Consider the following 20,655-nt stretch of genomic DNA (forward strand, 5'->3'; position numbering starts at 1 on the left):
ATTCTTCATTCTGGAGCTTTATGTTCCAGTACTCATTCCCTTTTATTATATTAAGAAGATCGTCTTCATGAAAATCACATGAAGGAAAATAAATCTACACTTTGTAATAAACCCCTTAGGTTAAGAAAACCAATATAAGTATAACTAAAAGTGAAGGTTTTATTAACTTTAGGGTTTGCTGCGAAGTGCCAATTTATTCACCTTCATGTGATTTTAAGCACTATACTTCAAGTCTTCTGAAATAATATGATAGCTTTCTACGTTCTAAAACACTTTTGTGGCTTAATATTAAGAAATATGCATTGTTCAATAAAGAAGTACTCCAAATAAAGTTTAATTATAATATTTATATCAGTAAGTCTCAAGTGATACATCAGTAAATATGTTAATGGATTTGTAGTATAGTTAGTATGAAATCAATGTATTTTAAATGCATTTTGTATAGGTTTTTTTTCACTAGGGCAGCGATGAACCATTTTGTTGGATTGAATCTTTTGAACATCTGGTACTTTGCACTGTTTTGAATAATTTGGACTGATTTGGTTCTTGTGTTTATGATCAAGTCACATAATTTTTTTTTAAACATAACACACGTCGAGACAACTTTGATCAAAACTTTTGATCAAGCTTTTTGAAGTTTGAAGGCCTCAGTCCCTATTGTAACTGCACTGAAAAGTATTTCGAACGAAATTTTTGCTTTTGTGTTCCACGGAAGAAGCTTGAAGCTTGACGTTTTGAGAAAGCTCTTTCCATGTTTTGTGTGCAACATGTTCAGATGGTTCAGGAATGGTTTGTGGGTGGTACGTGGGCATGCCGCCTGAGGCTGAGACTGGCTCCAGGTCTGCTAAGAAACTGTAAAACTAAATTTCTTGAACCATACTGAAAAAAATTAGGGCATATTCAAGGCAGATTTGAGGTAACACGTCTTATAATGCTTTATTCCATTCGCTTCGTATTTAAAAAACAGCTTATCGGTATCGTGAAGCATGTTTATCAAGTGTCTCCCATGAGCCAGAGCCGTGTCAGTGCATTAACACTGAATGTCTGAAGGCTCTAAATGAATTATGTTGGACTCATGAATGAATACATTGGGCTTTATTCCTGCAGTGGCTGAGGATCAAGTGTCCGTACGATGCTTTTTAAGAATGCTTCATGTTATTTGATAGATTATTGTTAATTTAGCAGCCCGGTTGTATTATTGTTGTCAATGCAAGAAATGATGCCTACAAAAGGGAAGTTTCCAGTCAACTTTAAATGATCGATGTAGTTTATTGTTACAGGTGTTAGATGACACTACTGTTTGCTGTTTGGATAAAAAGGTAACTTGTTATTTAACAGAGTTCACTCAAGTTCACTTTTTGGGCCCTATCTTGCACCCAGCGCAATTGACTTTGTACACCGACGCATGTATCATTCCTATTTTGCACCCGCGCAAAGCGCGCTTTTCCCTCCACAGAAGCACGTCGCTAAACTAGGGAATGAACTTGCGCTCATTGGGCGGTTCAGCGCAAAAAAGGAGGCGTGTTTCGGCGCAAACGTTCCTTCATGCTGTTTTGCAGGTTTAGAAAACAATTGCGCCACTAACCAGGAAAAAATAGTTTAAAGTCAGTGGCGCGTTGCGCATGTTATTCATAAGCTATTTTAAGGGCGCATGCTTGGCCATAATCAATGTAGCGTGTGCACAGCGCGCATACACTTTGATTCTCTCATCTACACAGAAGCAGTTTTCATTTTTGCAAATCATACATTATTAGGCGATAGATAGATAGATAGATAGATAGATAGATAGATAGATAGATAGATAGATAGATAGATAGATAGACAGACAATTTATTATAAAAGCATACATCTAGCTTACACATTTACCCAAATTATCATACGCCTTTTTAACCTAAGTTAATTTGGGTGGGTTTCTCCATCCCCAACGTCCCTGACGAGAGAGTTGCTCTCCTTGGCTGTGAACCGCTCCTGGCGCGCGCCTGGCAAATCCGCCGTTACAATAGCAATCCGCTATGCGCGTCTGCTCTTAAAGGGAATGTGAGATGATGCTCTGATTGGTTTATTTCACGGTACGCCCAAACCACACCTATGAATAATGAAGCTACTTCAGACCAACCCATTTTAGATTTGCGCCTGGCGCAAGAGTCATTTATCCCGCCGGGAAAATAGCAACAGCACCAAGACCCGCCCACAAAGTTACTTGCGCTTTAACACTTGCGTTTCAGATCGTTAAAATAGGGCCCTTTGTCTGAAGTGATTCACAGCACACTAAATGCCGCTTGATGTAAAATCGAGTTCGCTGAAACATGATACAGAAGTAATCATGAAATATATATTGCATAGAACATTTAAGTGTGTACATTTTTAATAATTGCAGTGAGACTGTGTCTACACAGACTTGAGCGAAAAAGAACCCATTATAATCAGCGACGCTGTCTACACTGGATGTGGTGCTATGCAACTCGAGAAATCCCAGACAGTAAACTGAAACGTCTATTTCTGACGTACTCCAAGTGCTCGCGCTACTTCTGACACAAAGAATAATAGATTTGCAACAGACACTTTGTCACGCCCATGGACAACCTCAAGCTGTTGCGACGTGACAAAATGCATATAGAACCCATTATAATCACTGATGCTATCTACACTGGATGTGGCACGACACAAAAAATTCCCATCTACAAACTGACGTCTATTCTATTTGTGATGTACTTCAAGTGCACATGCTACTTCTGATACGAAGGAAAAATATGCAATGGTCGCTTTGTCATGTCCAGCCTCTAGCTGTTGAAGCACAGTGTGATGTGACAACTGTCACATCCAGTGTAGACGGTGTAATCATTTGAATAATTTAGAATTCTTTTAGTTTAATTTCAAAAAGAATCATTCTGATTCGTTTAGTGGCCATTTTTGCAACGTTTGCCAGTAGGTGGCGACAATTGAGTGAGTTTGCGGGTATTATGAGTCATTCACGCAAATGATTCGCAATAAGAACGGATTATTTTACGACCTAAACAAATCTCATTATGCTTCATTAAAATGTACTAATCTACTAAGACTCAAAAAGAGTTTAAACATTGTAATAGTTTATCCACCATCTGACAATAATGCATATCTGTCAACTGCCGGGCATGACTATCACGACTTTTATCAAGCTATAGTAAAAGACAATAAAGTTAACCTAAATAAAGTATTATTTCCATTAATGTTGTTATGTCAATGTACTTGCGTGTGGCATCTGCGATGTTTATGCATTCATAATTCTTCCGTGCCCTTTCTCTCCTTGTGTGCATGAGATTGATTCATTTGAGAAACTGAACGAACGATGCTTCCCCTTATTAAGCGAGCTCATTCATCAATGAGATCATTGAATTTGTGAAGACTCAAATCTCTGACTCGTTTAGTGAAGTGTTCTAGAGGTCTGCAGCCGATCCGATTTTAGTGGGATTTAGCGGGATCAGTCGGGTCGGGAAGAAAATCCTTCTAAAGCTGGGGCCACACCAAAGGATATTTAAACTCTTATAAGGTTTTCAAAATGTGAGAGACCACAAACATGAGGACAAAAAAATCAATGATTTAACAGTTTTGCTCCTATAGTGTGTGATGTGCCGCGATGTGAAGAAGTTTGGGTGACGTCGTGAAGACTGCGGGAGCATGGACTTTACATGCTGTTATGCTTCCGTCTTCTGTCAGCTTGCTTTCTGATTGGCTATCGTTTCGTGTCCACCTGACAATCAACAGAGTACGTGCAGGTTTGTCCTTGGGGTTCCCCCCACACATCAGGATTTCTGATCATAAATATTCAACATGTTCATTATTTATGTTTTGCGATCGGGGCGAGCAGGTTCAGTCACTCTTAACACACCTCACATCCCAAGAGAATCTGATAAGATAATCTGTAGTACCATCAAGATAATCGGGACTTCACTTAGGATTGTCGGAAGGGGGAAATCGGCACGGATATCAGGTGCAGAATAGAACCTCTAGTGTTCGTTCAGTGGGTTTAACCAATGAAATGAAAGTCTTGACAGTCTGCACTCAAATGCTATTGTTTTTGCTACAGTCAATATTTGACAAGTGACAAACAAGTTAAACACACGTGGAGCATATTCAGACAATCAAACCTAATTAGACACGAGTGGACCAGACTTTGTTAATCAACCCAATCAACGAGGTAAGAGGTGTATATATATATATACTGGAAACTTACCTCCATTCGTTGACAGTTTAACAGCACAACCCCATCTCCTCACTTCTAGTCCTTAATACTCTTACAACAACAGGGGGAGTACTCTGGGTTCTGGCAAAATTTCCGAGCTCGGAGCCCTCCCCCGGACAGCACGCCAAATACACATAATCTTTACTGTTTAATTTATGTAAGAGTGAACTTGTGAATGAAAAAAACTTTAAAATCTAACATCTATAACCTCAGTGGCAATAAATAAATATTAATGCACAAAAATGACTTTTATTCATTTTAATTCACAGTTTTAGAAAGGATTTTAAGATTATCCAAGATAATCCTCACAGTGGGCTGTAAATACCTCACAGTGGGCTGTAATTGGGATAGTGAGAACTGGACTTACCTGATGTCGCAATAGCTGAGTGAATGTGGAAAAGAAACATGGTGAGTACCATGGCAACCAACAAGGTCACAGAGGGCAAAACATAAGAGGGAATTGGTATCACTTCAGGCGTTCACAGTAGGTGGAGGAACAGAAATAAGAATCAAGAGCAGTAGGGACCAATGGGTCTACAGGAGGGAGGAACAATACAGAAGGTGCAATGGTGGAACCCAAACTTGCGGAGGCTTAAGCAGTGGCACGGTGACCTGAGCGGCAACTGCAAGTCAATTTGGAACAGCAATTTTCTTTCTACACTACAGAAGACGGGATAGAAAGGGAGCAATGCTTCAGACAGGAAGGTTAAAGCGTCCCGCTGAGAGCTGCATTGGTTTTAGAATGAGAGGAACAAAAGCTAGAGATGTCAAGAGTCTCAAGTAGTGTGGCAAACCGCAGTTCCATGTGATTCTCATCTTAGCTCAGCGAATTGGTGCAGCTCCAAAGTGGCAAAGAGGTTTACGGCATGCAGACCTACGGGTGGGCGGCTGGAGTTTGCAAAAAGCCATGTAAGCTAATTCTAAAGTTGAGCTCTTTGGCCTGAAAATGAAAAGTATTATGTACCATATGTAGTCAACAGTTAGATAATACTCTCCAAAATACCAAGCAAAGCAGTGGCAGCATTATTGTAAAGGTCCATTTTTAAGAGGGGTATTGAGAAGTTTGCATCTAACTCTTAACAGCAGAACCAGTATCAGTTGTCGACTGGTGAATATCCACGACCTGAAACACAAAGCAAAATCATATAAGAATGGCTTGGGAAAAGTAAGCATAGAAAGATCTCTGAATGTAAATCCAAAGTATGAAAATTGCTGTCCACTGGCTCGACTGGAACTGTAAAAGGTGGCTGCTGTTTGTTTGTGGCTCTCAGTGACTGACGTCTGTCTAAGGGACGGATCTCGAGATGCGGTTTTAAACAGTTGAACTTCTTTTAACTTGAGCGCAGTGTTTTTAAAACGCAGTGTAATGCGCGAGACATCACATGTCCGTCTAGCGCGTTTACATTGAAAAACACGTTCAGTGTGAACGGCCCCTAACTCTGCATAGCATGAAACGCGCTGATGACGTGTGATGTGCCATACGTGGAGGTATGGAAATATGTTGACAGGCAGGTATAGGACATCCTATCTTTGCATTCAATCCGAATGTAATGATTGGATGAACATTTTATGGTACTACACCTTTCACATACACTCTACGATATACATATAAATACATTTAGACCATTTACCCTAGTGATTGCTATCAAGAAGTGAAGAGACTTTCAACCAGCATAACAAAAAAACTTTTCTGGAACAAATCGCCTACCCTGCCTTTAAGTTGCCTACTTTTTGCAACAAGCTAAGAGTCACGAGTGCACCTATGCTTTCTTAAAATATTGCCTCCGTAGGCAGCACACTAGGTTTCGTAACAGCTTATATCTCCCATATACACCGTAAGTGTTCAGATTTGAAAATAGCTGCTCCACAGTGAAGACTTGCATGACCTTTTTCATGACAAACTCTGAGCTATAAACTTTATTGTTAGTGCAAAATTATGTAACAGAAGACAGCAGAACGATCTTTAGATAATACATGAATCTGTCACGGTAAGTCAAAATAAAGACAGGGATACATCACAGATTACATGTCTGCGAGACACATGCTTCATGCTTTGTGTGGGAGACTCGCTGAGCCACAATAAAAAAATAAACACGGCCTCATCTTCCCAGCACAGGCTGTCGCTGAAGCGTGAGAGGCTGTGGGGTTACTATGGCAACAGTGCTGGCAATCCATGCTTTGTTACCCTGTTTTACAGCTATCATGCCAAGAGTATGTCACCATGTGTTATCAGAGCTTCCTATAGGGACAGTCACAAACACAGATTCTGTAGAAAATGCACATGAGGGATCATCAAGCAGAGGTGAGCTTGGATGATGAGTCTTTTATGGTTGAATGAACAGATGTTATAGTTATTATAAATATTTGGAAAACTGTAGGTACTCCCACGTATAATTTTTGTACTCATTTTCACTATCAGCAGGGTTAGCTAACCATGCTTAAGACAGGAGAGCCGTGCTGGTGGGACGACTTTAGTGACAAGGGGACGGGTGTTTTTGGGTAGCTAGCTAAATTAGTTCATATTTAGTTAAAATTTAAAAAAATCACCCAATTCTTTTAACCAATGAATACATTTTGAGCCTTGCATCACCTTGGTTAGAAGTTTTCAAGCTCGTTATACTATTATATTCATATTTTGGTCACACTTTAGAATAGGGTCCAATTCTCACGTTTAACTATGACTTTTGTCTCAAGAAACTCCTAACTACTCCTTAATAGTAAGGTAGTAGTTAAGTTTAGGTATTGGTAGGATTAAGGCATGTAGAATATGATCATGCAGAATAAGCAGTCAATAGGTGCTTTATAAGTACTAATAAACAGCCAATGCGTGCTAATAAGCAACTAGTTAACAGTGAGAATTGGACCCTAAACTAAAGTGTTGTAAATATTTTAAATTAACGTTTATTTTTATATTTTCAGTTTTTGTTTTAATTTTAGTTTAGATTTAAGGAATTTTTGTCTTTCTCATTTCCAGAAAAGTTGGGACATTTTGTAAAACGAATCTGTGATTTGTTAATTCACTCAAACCTTTATTTAAAGCAGTGCTATGCAGTTTCGGGAATTTCTTCGCTGTATTCTCGCTTTTTGCTCGCAGGTTTCTCTATAGAGCTCCCCCCACAGCTTCGGAATAGATATTTGACAACACTGTCGAAAAACTCGTTGGCGACTCTCAGATACCAGAGGCTATATATCAACGACATCAAAGCAGATGGGACGTTCTTTAAAACGGCTTCTTCATTCGGGTTCGAACAGCGTGAGGGAGCGCAATAATGACAGAATTTTAGCAGATTTTTTCTGCCCGCTGGCCCAGAGTTGCAAGGGTGGTTTTTCGGCTCACAGGCTTGGGGGGTGCGAGACGACCACCATTCAACCCGAAAAAAGTCATATAACTATTCCAATGACTCCGAAGCTGTTCGGTTAAGGTAAAAAAGTTACTTAGTTCACTTTTAACTGATAAAAGTATAAAGAAAATATTTCCAATGTTTTCAATGACCAATTTAATTGTGTTTTTGATGGCTGCAACACACTCCAAAAAAAGTTGGAACATTCAATCGAAGAAGTGCGTGTTGTAAAATACTAGTGAGACATTACAATTGTAGTGATTAAATATGCACTTAGTTATCCCAGAAGCTCTCTCTATTTTGCTGTAGAAACAGTTACACTGGCTCAGAAGTCTGTCCAAAATCAGTTTCGTGAGGTAGCCTACCCTTCGTGCGCAGGCAACAAATCAGCTGCATACGTTCTCGTACACAGTCCCTGACTTGATCTAAAAGGGAAGCTTGACAACGGTTCTCCTAATGATTGGTAATTGAGTTGTAAAACAGATCTAATTATGTCACAACATGTGTTGAAGGGGGTGACTCACCTCTTTACTGCCTTTAAAAAATACCTCTTGAATTGAATCAGGGATCCATGAAGCCACTGGACATAATGAATTAAATTCCACCTTCATTCTCTGCCGGTACTGTTGCTAAAACACGTCTCCCAGAGCCAATTACAGTCACATTATGTGCTCCCTTCAAACCTAAAGCCTGTTTTTATCCTGATGAAGACAAGCAGAGGGTCTAACAGGTAGAAATAAATGACTTTTGACATATCTGTAATTCATAAATTCTCAGTGTCTCAGAAATCTCACTTGTGTCTAAATACATATTTAAGTCATAAATGCTATTTTTAAATGCTGTAATGTTTATTTATTCCGGCTATAGATTTTTCTGTATTTAAATGTGACTGTGCAAAACAACTGAATGATACAGTAAATTAAAAACTTAAGATAAACTAAACAGTTAATATATAATTTAAGAATAAATATAGACTCTAAAAATGCTGGGTTGTTTCAACCCATGTTTGGGTCAAATATGGACAAACCCAACGGTTGGTTTAAATTTTTTAATTACATTTTCAAACAACGGTTGGGTTTGTCCTTATTTGACCCAAACATGGGTTGAAACAACCCAGCATTTTTAGAGTCTATATTTATTCTCAAATTATATATTGGAACAATTAACTACTAAAATATTTTTGACAATGAGTTTAGCCTGTTTGTTTAGACATTAAAGAATTCTTTCAAATTCTTTAACAGGACATCGTCCTGTGGATCAAAGCAAACGGGGTTACAGAAAGTAAAAGTCCTCCTCAGTATTTTGTTCCAATCACCTTTGCTAATTAGCACAGTTTTTCAGCCGGGAGATAGAACTAATTAGTGAAATCAGCTGACTGAGTTCATGGGTGGAATAAACATATGGCAGGACTTTTACTTTCTGACCCCTGGACTTTACACCTCTGCTGGGTTATGATGTCACATTTCAATTAAGCACACAGAGAAAGTATGAGTGTGAATCAAATTAATCTTCTGTTTGATCAAATCCAATTAAAAACTCTTACGCTTATAACTCGCTCAACCTCTGACATCTGTATAATGATTTATGTTCAGCTTAGATTTTCAAAGAGTTTTTGTTTTGGCTTCATAGTGTAACCATGATATTTACAATATATCTTAAAGTATTTCAAAGTACTTCATTATAATGGAAAAAACTGCATGTCCATACTTTTTTCAGTGTACATTTCATATGTTCATTTTCAAATTCTGAAACCATGGCACTTTAAGGTCAATAAAAGTTTTAAATGGGATTTAGCACATTGCTAATATCTTGCAATGTAATATCTTGTACTTGCAGAAACTAATCTATTAAGTCAGTCTTGTCTGCTGTAGTAGAATAGATGGGTTCAAATGACTTTAGTTGCTCAAAGAACCAAACAAAATGTATGAACCCTGAATTTATATTGTGAACTTAATTAGTATTCTTGCATCACATGCACATATTGAACATTACATTTTGAGTGTAACTCATTCCACAACGGTTTGCTACAGATATGAATGGTGTGCTGTTACGTTTCTAAGGGTGTTTACACGTCAACGATGTTCTAAAAACAGAAAAGTTTATCCTTTGCGTTTTCCTTGCATTCACACGGATCTGCGAAAATGACTAAAAATGCTGTATCATTCATGCCAGGCCAGTTGGCGATGTCACTTTGTAAAGAAACACTAGGCACTTATAGACTGAACATATAATATGTTAACGGTATCATTTTCAAAAACTTGCATTTTCAGGCCCCTAAAACACCGTTGACAAGTCAATGACGCTCAAAATGCATGAAAATCTTTTCCGTTTTTAGTTGAAAACGGTGTTGTGAAAGCACATCTAAGCACAAAAATGTCATAGATACATCATTACCTCAGTAAAATTCTAGGAGATGATTAGAAGTTAAGATACTAATGAATGTGTTTCAAGAAACCAATTAAATGTGATGCTACTTTAAAGGCTGAAATCATTCTGAGTCTCCATTCAGTTTTATTGCCATAAGGCAATAACACATGAAATCTAACAGGGTGTGATACAGCGTGATCAATTTGGCTTTAGTGCACTACAGCAACCAGAGAAATCAACTCATCTCAAAACCAGTGTTTTATCTGTTTTTTATGTATATTGGTGAAAATACCAATTCTGAAATGTTTTTTCCAATTATTTTCAGCCAAACAAGATGCTGTAACCAGGCACATACAGTCTGCTGTCACGTAATGCCTGTTAGATCAAACAGGCTCATTTGCAAATATCTGACATGACTTCAGAATCATTGACATTTATACTTTTTTAAAAGAGGCAGAGAGGTGAGCAAACGATCTGTAGAGTGGGTGGAGAGTGTTTAACTGTGCAACCCTTTCAGAAGCAAATGGGAAAATGATGATTTTTTATCACAATAGCACTCTAGTTATTGTGTGATGACCTGTGCTGTTGTTGGAAATGCATCAAGGAGAATTAATGATATGACAGGAGCATCATTCTGATACCTCCTACGGATCACTGCCAACACAAACGGTGCACTAACTAGGACAACTTCCCTTCTCAACACACATTTCCATAGCAACCACCATGGAACTTTCAGATAAACATGGTCCCAAAGCGAAAATCAGTCTTTTACGGCAATTAGTGCCATGATGCCTTGCAACAAAGCAGAATTTAACCTTTTCATCAGTATTTGAAAGATAAAGATATATGGTAATTAAGGAAATAGCAAGTGTATTATAGTTTCTCCAGGAAGCAAAAATGTAAGACCGTTTTAAGTTGTTCAAGTCAAGAAACAATTTACTCACCCTCATGTTGTTCTAAACCCATATGATTTTCTCTCTTTTGTAGAAGGTGAATTTAAAGAATATCATGGCCACTATTTTTCATTTCATGAAAGTGAATGAGGGCTGTGGGGCTGCTGAGATCCAAAATAAAACTAAAAGTAGCCAACATTAAAAAGCACCATAAAAGACGTCCATACGAGTTGTATGCTATATTCCAAGTCTTTTGCCTTGGCTCTAAAACGCTCTAAAATAGACTACAAAAGTCATATTAACTACAAAAATAGCTGCCGACTGTAATGTAAAAGAACGTTTTCAACCAAGTGAACGCTGTGGCCATCTAAAGGTCAAAACCATAGCAAAACTTCTGTGGCCTGTCACAGCCACTGGTTTCACGTCTGGTTCTTGATTAAACTAATGATTCATTTGATTTAAGAAAAGTCATTTTTTAAATCGTTTGGGTATATTGACACTAAAATACGTAAAATAAGTAAAACATGAATTCACAGGCCTACCTTCATTCTGTATATTTTAATCTTCGACTGTTATTTTACAGGCATGTGTAATGGAGACCAGCGAACAAGAGCTGTGTAAGACCTCACTCCCTTGGCCTAACTTTAGCATCCTTGTTAGCGCCCGCCTCGCATGCAGTAAACGGCGGTTCGAATCCCACTCAAAGCAGTGTGAGTAGAACTGGAGGGGTTCCACTGGTGCCGTGACCCGAACGGGAGTGAGGTTTAGGGAGGTGAGTGTAACGGAGGCCAGCTAGTAAAGAACTCTGCAGGTAAACCTCACTCCCCTGGCCTCAAGAGTCGCATTATCGATTGGTGTTAGTGGCTTGTGACCAGCTGAGCCTCAAGGACGATCTCAGCATAGCCTGAACCACGACACTTATGGTTAGTGATCATGCTGAGGTAGTTCATGGCAGTATAGAACTGCCCTGGGAGGACTAGGTGGTGCTTGTACTTCTCCGGGAACTTCCAGACAAGTGGCAGAGCCTTCATGCACATGCCCAGATTGAAGGTGTTGATGGTGTACTTCTGACCGACCTCAGCTGTAGACTCCTTAGACTGTCCTAATGTCCTGTAGTCCTCAAAAGTCCTGTTTGCTACCATGAGTCAAAGGAGCCAACCGCCATGTCTCTACGATGTTCTGATACAGAAATATAGGTCTTGCTAAACGGTTGCTAGGGTACTGGTTGGTTGCTAGGGAGTGGCTTGATAGCTTCATGGTGATCCTGAGAGACCACTCCCTTGTCTCCATGAGAGTTATGTTGAATACAAAATTCCTATCCAAGTTTCCATTGTAAATACATAAATACATATGCGCAATCCCTGTTTCATGGGCCGTCACCATTTTATGTCTATGGGGCAACTTTGGGCTGCTCTTGCCCCCCAGGGGTACAACTTACACCCCATTGTGAGGTATGTTCTTACAGAGCATGCCAGCCTCTTCAAATGTTGTAACCCATATGTTTCTCCGAAATCCTCGCTCAGAGCTATGACTCGCCAAAGTTTGTTGCATTGTTAAGTCTATAGGATTTTTTACCCAACTTTTTGCATGCCGGCCGCTTATACAAGATATAGCACAACTCTCCTCAATAATCCGCACGATTTGACGCCTCATTCATGGTTCTATGACAAACATGACTAATGCATGAAACTATTGCGAAACAAAATAGCAAAAGTTACATCGTTATGAGCCTAAACTTTGTATATTTCACCAATAAAGAGTGGTTGTACCATGTCAATGACCTTTCCATTTGATTCCTGGTGTCATAATTACATGAAAAAGTGGGTTCATTTGTCTTTGTATGTTGTGTTGTTCAGGAGATACGTATGAAAATCTGTATTTTTCGCCACTAGCGTTGACATCACTTCAAGATGGCCGCCAAATGAAGCCCATGGGACATTAGTTGACCTCTGCAACATCAATAGGCTAATTCTTAACTAGACACCATTAGGGTCCCAAAAAACTGCCAAGCGGGTAAATGGGAACCTATTTCTAGACTAATATAAATACCAGAATATAAATGAAATTAAAACAGGTTTGGAACAACAATAAGGGTGAGTAAATGATTTTACATTTTTGGTGAACTATTCCTTTAAAGATGCATTCCTGTTGTCCTTTGCAAAACAGGTTACACTTTATTTTAAGGTGTCATTGTTATAGTGTAATTATATATTTAAGTACTGAGTAATATTAAGCAACTACATGTACTTACTATAGGGTATAGGATTAGGATTTGGTTGAGGGTTAGTTGCATGTAATTATGCAGAATTTAATGTTATTACTCTGGTAAGTACATGTAACATATGTAACAAGGACACTGTAAAATAAAGTGTTACCAAAGGTTTCATCTGAACCACGTGGCTCTTGAGAGCAATATCATTCAGATCTGAGGCTCGTGAGGCTGTCAGCTTAAGTGGAGAATAATTACAACACATGGCTTTGATGCAAAGCTGAATTATTTGCATAGAGAAAAGGCACCAATTGGGGCTTTTGCTCACATCTCTGCCCCAAGATAACACTGAGCGCATCTGTTGCCATGGCAGCCAACTGTACCGTTAGCACTTTTATGTCTACAGAGTGGCCAAAATAATGGAGAAGTGGATGCCCGGCCGCCACACACGCTTCAGACCCACTGAGCAGCTAAACATCATCTGCTTGTGCTCTAATGAGATGCCAACATGCAATAACACTTTTGTTTTCTTGTTTTTTGTCCCCCAATGTGTTCATTTTCTGTGGTGCTTGAGGCCTGGGAGATGCAGTTCAGAGTTATAATGGACTCTTTTCACATTTCCGGGGCTCTCAGAAGCAAAAGTCGTCATAGATGGGTAAACTTCTAAAGCGGTGAATGGGAGATGACAGCAAATATAATTTTTGTATTTCCATTTGCTCCAATAGAAAAAAATAAAAAATAATCTGTGATTGTGTTTTGACGCCTTTTTTTCCAAAAGAGTGGGAAAATATCGAGAGATTGATTACGGCAGTCAGAAGAGAGAAACATGTAAATTTTCCGGCACTCCCTCAACCATTGTATAGACCTTATGTAGCCCCGCCTCTTTTCAGCTCTGCTCATTGTGTTCTGGCTACCAGGTTTATATTTCCACAGCATGAAGGTAAGATCTTACGTATTTATGAACGAACCAGTTTTAAAATCTTCCCGGTCTACTAACATTTGTTATGACATCTGCTTCAAATATTACAAAGCTCATAATAACTTTCGTTAACTCTACAATAAGTAAATCCACTTCACCAGCTAATCACTTTTCGACAGCGAAGCCATAGAAATATACAGAGTATATATACGGAAGCATTTTTTACATTCATTTCTCCCATAGGGATTTTAAAAAGTCTTTGTTAAAGAGTTATAAGCCATGAACCAAACCAATCAGCTATGAGGTGAATATGAAGGCAATGAAAAAAAGTATTTCAAAATCAGACAAAATGACAAAGGTACAAGACTGTTTAGCGAGGGAAGAACTACAATCCCATGAAGCTTTGCAAACAGCATAATCAAATTAAAAACGATGGAGAAATAAAGCTTCTCATGTACAAATGTTGATTTATATATATATATATATATATATATATATATATATATATATATATATATATATATATATATATATATATATATATAAACAATATATTTTAAGTTTATTGCAAAATAAATATATATATATATTTGTATATCTATATATATATATATAGATATACAAATATAAGTATTTTGAGAGCTTAGAGAGATCGACACGATCACATCATTCGCAGTGCTTCATGGGAGTGGGCGGAGCTAAAGAGCTATTTTGGCAGGTGTTGCTTTTTTCAAATCACTGATTGGTGTAATTTTCTGTACAGCATTATGGGTAATGTAGAATTACATTGTTAAATACGATTATTTTGAAAAATAAGCTAAAATAACGCAAGCTGACGACTTCAACAGAAGCAAATACCATTAACAACCCCGTAGCTCACAGTATGTTTGTTAGGGAAGCAGGTTGAGGAGGGTGATGAGAAGACGCCGGATAGCAAATCTATTAATAATGTCACTGGCTATCACTCAATAAAATATCTCATTGCTGAGTGTTTTTGTGTGTTTGGTTTAATGATTAAAATTACCTTTGCAAGGTAAGTTTGACGCTTTGTGAATTAGCAGAACTTGCACACAGCCACTTTAAAACTGTTCACAAGCTTCTAGGGATTTGTTGTGAGTTGAATATATATATATATATATATATATATATATATATATAAAAACATTGTGTGCACAACATTAAAAACATTGTGTGCTTCCAGCTAATTGTGACCCACAATCTCTGATTCCTTTATGTGGCCACGGGTAAGTGAATGACAACAATACAACTTTCCCAACAAAGAAATAGATTGGCAAGTGTGTAAGTGTTATGAGGGATGTTCAGAGAAAGAACAGCACATTCTTTTAAAATAAAAATGAAAGTAAATAAAACCTGAACTCAGTTGCAAAGTCATTCTAGTGCTTTCTAAATGCATTCAGCTCACTTCTGACTGTAGAGAGAGTTCAGTAATGTGGGAGAGAGAGCAAATAGTACCATACTGCCTTTCAAAGCAGCACAAAGACACTGAGTAGCCCACTTTACTTTCTTCATAGATTTCTTTGCGATTTCCCCTGCAGCCTCATGTTTTCTATATAAACCGCTCATTTGAGCAGCTCTGCTTCATTTCCTTTGACAAAATAGGGTGGAAATGTTATAGTTTCTCTCACCTGATTACCTGCTCATCCAGGGGGTCCTAATGAGCTGGAGGGGAATTCCCACACTTTCAGCAGAATCTGGACATTGTGATGAGGATACATTTGAATGTTCAATCTGAACACATTTTCAATGGAAGTCTGTATTTGGGAAAGGTATTCCAGTGGTTTAAAAACAAAAATGTGAAGCTTAAATTGTCATTAACGTTTTTGAAAGAAATCTCATGCTCACCAAAGCTGCATTTATTTGATCAAAAATACAGTGAATACAATTTAAAAGAATATTTCCTATGATGGCAATACATTACTCCAGTCTTCAGTGTGACATGATCCTTCAGAAATCATTCTAATATTCTGATTTGCTGCTCAAGAAACATTTCTGATTATTCACAATCTTGAAAATATTTTTTCTGCTGGAAACCGTGTTACTTTTTTTTCAGGATTCTTTGATGAATAGAAAGTTCAAAAGAACAGCATTTATTTAAAATTTAAATATTTCATTACAATATAAAAATCGTTGTCAATTTTGATCAGTTTAATGCTGAACAATAGCATTCATTTCTTTGTTTAAAAAAATCGTACTGACCTCAAACTTTTGAATGGTGTATATTGATTATGTTCCAAAAAAATATTAGCCGTAAAGTTTAGCATCATCGTGACTATTGTTTTAGCTAAAGGAACTTCCGGTTGCAATATTGACGTAATTCCCGTAGGTCGCGCTTACCAGGTTTACTTGCTTTATATGGTCGTGATAGTAGTTGAAAGACGAGATGTAACTTTGCCCAGACAAGTCTTGTCACTAATCTCATTCTAATGTTTAAATCTTGATGATATATATTGAGAAAAAGTGTGTTTTAACATCTACTTAAGTACAGTTCCTTGCTTTATATAGGCTACTTTTGCTGCAAAAGCATTCATTGTAAAAAAAACAAAACAAACTTGTTGTTAAAGGGATAGTTTAGCCAAAAATGAAAATTCTGTCATTAATTGCTCACCCTCATGTCGTTCCAGACCCGTCAGACTTTCGTTGATCTTCTGAACACAAATGAAGATCTTTTTGATGAAAACTGAGAGCTTTCTCTCCTCTATCGACAGCTAGGCCTAAACAACTGACACTTTGACGCTTCAAAAGTTCATAAAGAGATTGTAAAACTAATCCATATGAATTGAGCGGTTTAGTCCAAAACTTCTGAAGAGACACAATCGCTTTATAAGATGAACAGATTGAATTTAGGCTTTTATTCACATATAAACATTCATCAACTCACATCAGTTGTGGTAAACGGAAGCTCAAGCATGTTCGTTCGACGTATTAGATTTGGTTAAACAACTGAAATGCATTCCTCATTATTGACCAGACAGCTCTTGTGATCAAGAACAACTCTGATTGTAATATCCGAACATGCCTGTTTTAATGGGAAAACATTTGTTTTAGAAAAGTGCCACCTTACAATTGATAAAACAACCAAGAGAAGAAATTTCACATAACATACAGTAAGGGTGGTAGAGTTCTGTTATGTAATGACATTTTATTGGTCATACATTTCGTTGCAAATATAGCCCTGTTTAACAGTATAGAGAAGTGCAACATTCACGATATTCAAGAGTCTGAGGTTCGTCATTCAAAGTAACATTACAGTAAATATATTAGTAATTCACTGCCACAGAAGGAGGCATTTGTGCCATTCTCATGCAAAAAAGCCGTTAGAAAAGCCCTGAAACATATATGAGAGGCAGGCCTGGAAAACTTCACATTACTCGGGTGAACGGAAACACAAGTCGACTGGCATATTTTTGCAAAATTTTGGCACAAAAGTGATCAAAATCCATTTAGCTGACAACCACGTTTGAAAGTGCTACGACTATTACCCAAATAAGCATGTTTTCCTCTTCAGAAATAGCTCTTTGATATAAAAAATAAGCTTTTGAACTCAGGATAAGCAGGCGGTTTGCAGCCACATCAACTACAACAAAATAATAATAATAATAATTACAATATTCAACATGAAAAAAATTGCTTTAAAAAAAGTAGTCTTTCCTTTCTCATCCTATAAAAAAACATTTGCTCTGTCCATCATCTCTGCAAAAGAACACAAAATGTATCCAAGAGATCATAATTTAAAGTGAAAAACACTCTCATTGTGCACAAAAAGAAACAAAGAGTGCTCAGTCTCACGGCAAAAATAATGAACAAAAGTTGCCAGATTTGTGCTTGTGATTTATATCAATGCATTCCTCTCACAATATAAACTGAATCTGGACCACTACAGACCAACTCCACATGTATTTTAAACAACATGTCCAGTGTAAGATGTCACTTTATAAGAAGGGATATGAAACATGCCCTTAAAGAGAGAAAGCAGACAGAGCCCCGCTTCCTCGGTTCGGATGCCCGCAGTCGGGGCTCTCTCCTCGCCAGCTGCCGCACAGTGAAATTCAACCCATACTAAGAGGGACTGCAAAGTGCTTTTGATGCAGAATGCACGTAACCCACGATTTCCTGCCGCTTTAACGTCGTCCTTGAGCGTTACACTCCCGCCGATGACTTCTCTGCTGTGTTGTTCAGAACTTCATCAATTCTGTCATCTTCTATGACAACTGAAAGAGAAATCACATGAGGCACACGGGGTCAAACATGCTGCCCTTGAAGAAATGACAAGACTTTAGTTTTATTGACAAGAATAGGACAGTCAGGCTTTGCAGAAAAAAAAAAAAGAAACTGAGAAACTGACTAATGTAAATAAATACAATAGAATGACGTGCAAAAATTCCTTAAAAAAACAAAAACAAAAAAACAATTCTAGTTCTGGTATTATAATTATGCATGCCGTTTTGCATGACCTGATAATACTGGATAGATGCACATTAAAAATAATATTTGTACTTCAAAAAAATAAAATAAAATAATTTGTCACACTCGCTGGACTAATTAATTGAACTCCAAAAAGTTAAATGGTGATTACATTTTTGGAAAAACCCACATCTTTTTTTTTATCTGTGGAATAAAATAGAAATAAAATTAAATAAATAAAATTTAAATAAAATATCTGAAAAATGTTAATGCTGCTATCAAGCTCCAAAAAAAAAAAAAAAAAACAGCAAGCCAAATGTTGGCCTGCCATTTCTTTAAATCTCATTTTCTGAAGTCTGAGATTATCAGAACATTATCAGAGAATAATGATTTACATTTCAGTCCCTTTCACAAAGCTATCATATGAGTAATTATTGAAGACTCGTCAATCATCATTTAAAAAGAACATAAAATACACAATATATGTATTTTATATCTTATTTGGTATCTTTTTGATAGCTGTTGTCCGGAACATGTTTTGTGTATGTGTGTGTGTGTGTGTGTGTGTGTGTTCTTTTTGGAGCTTGATAGCTGTGATCTGGACTATTCCTCAGTAATAATATACATAGCCTATGCTTTTATATTTAAGAACGAAAAAGTTTCTATGTGTCAATTAACAATCAACAAACAGCAAAATCTATATGACATAAGATGAAATCTCATTATCATTAACAGGCAGGCAAGTAAATACAAACGATCACGCTGACATCACCACGTGATGCCACAAATTAGCATATTTAAGTAATTGGTAAGGTAGTGGGAACGAGGCACTACTTCGACGCATTAATTAGCTATTTATGTAGTTTGTTGGATATCAGAACATTAATATATACTTTAAGAATATAATCCGCACTTATTTTTTTATTTCACCTACGACACAACGACAACGTAAAAAAAAAATCGTTTTCTCACCTCTCTTACTGCGTCCGATCTGTCCGAGTTTCGGAGCTCGTTTGTTCTGCGCAGAACTGAAGAAGTTACTGTTGTTGTTCTGCAGGCGACAGGTGAGGGATATCTGCTCTTCATCTCCATCATCACCGTAAGGAGAGATGTTCTCGTCGTAAGGCAGCACTTCTGACATGATTCCGTTCACAATAATCGATCAGGATAATAAGACACTCGGTAACCGACGAGCGAGGGCTCTCAAGCAAGCGGCGCGCGAGGATCTCAACTGTCACGATACGATGCAGCTTTATTTTACCTTCACACTATGGGAGTCACTTTCACTTTTCCTGTCGTTACTTACAGGCGACGAGCTGAAGTCATTCGGAAAAACTGATGTAGATGCAAAACAGGAGCGATGCAACAACACACGGATCCTCAGAGAGCAGAGGGACGTCACTCAGACTCAGACTGCACGGCACGCGCACAAGCTCCTCCACCCCCCCTCCTCCTCCACTCTCGCACTGCTGCCTGCCTGCACCATTTGGGTACTGTGGTGTAGTGGTTAGCGTCCTAAAGGATGTGGGTTTGAATCCCACTAGGGTTGAACATCATTGCCAACCCAGAAGTTGTCTCATTCTTGTTTTTGCACATGGGTACTGTGGCTTAGTGGTGAAATATAGGGGTTTTAATACATATGTGACCCTGGATCACAAAACCAGTCACAAGTAGCACGGGTATATTTGTGGCAATAGGCAAAAATACATTGTATGGATCAATATTATCGATTTTTCTTTTATGCCAAAAATCATTAGAATATTAAGTAAAGATTACAAACATAAATGGACAACTTTAAAGACGATTTTTTCAATGTTTTGATTTGTTTGCACCCTCAGATTCCAGATTTTCAGTAGTTGTATCTCAGCCAAATATTCTCCTATCCTAACAAACCATGGCATCAATGGAAAGCTTATTTTATTCAGATGATGTATAAATCTCAATTTCAAGAAATGTACCCATGTGACTGGTTTTGTGGTCCAGGGTCACATATTGGGTTGATTGATGCTGTATCATCATGGTGTCTGAAGCTTCCCTGCCCAAATCATTTTGCAAATGTATTTATTTACAGTGCACAGTCATGAACATGGCTGTAAAATGTGCCATGAATTAGCCATTTTTCATCTGTAGACACTTGACAGAATGTTAAGATGTCCCCCTAAAAACTAATCATCTTATATGAATACAAAAAACAATATCATATACTAAATAATTAAAATGGCATGACATGGTTTAGGTTGTAGGTTTGAAACCCAAAAGGACAAATTCATGAACTGAGAGACTGT

The 20,655-nt window shown here is 37.7% G+C and overlaps 1 protein-coding gene across 1 annotated transcript; it reads right to left on the reverse strand.

Moving 5' to 3' along the window:
• Positions 1–17,075: 17,075 nt before the first annotated feature.
• camk2n1b (calcium/calmodulin-dependent protein kinase II inhibitor 1b) lies at positions 17,076–19,823 on the reverse strand. Its single transcript, XM_081387424.1, has 2 exons — positions 19,343–19,823; positions 17,076–18,177 (listed from the first exon to the last, which is right to left on the reverse strand). Exons 1-2 carry the CDS (start codon positions 19,509–19,511, stop codon positions 18,107–18,109), a joined length of 240 nt encoding a protein of 79 aa, XP_081243550.1. The 5' UTR covers positions 19,512–19,823; the 3' UTR covers positions 17,076–18,106.
• Positions 19,824–20,655: the final 832 nt, after the last annotated feature.

The sequence above is a fragment of the Scardinius erythrophthalmus genome, assembly GCF_964197995.2.
Source record: "Scardinius erythrophthalmus genome assembly, chromosome: 15".
Lineage (NCBI taxonomy): Eukaryota > Metazoa > Chordata > Actinopteri > Cypriniformes > Leuciscidae > Scardinius > Scardinius erythrophthalmus.

What these genes read in the sequence shown, in the direction of transcription:
- camk2n1b (XM_081387424.1), bottom strand. Translation starts at nt 19,511, where the DNA reads ATGTCAGAAGTGCTGCCTTACGACGAGAACATCTCTCCTTACGGTGAT. An exon ending in GATCGGACGCAGTAAGAGAG is followed by an intron (nt 18,178 to 19,342) that starts GTGAGAAAACGA and finishes TTTCTCTTTCAG; the next exon opens with TTGTCATAGAAGATGACAGA.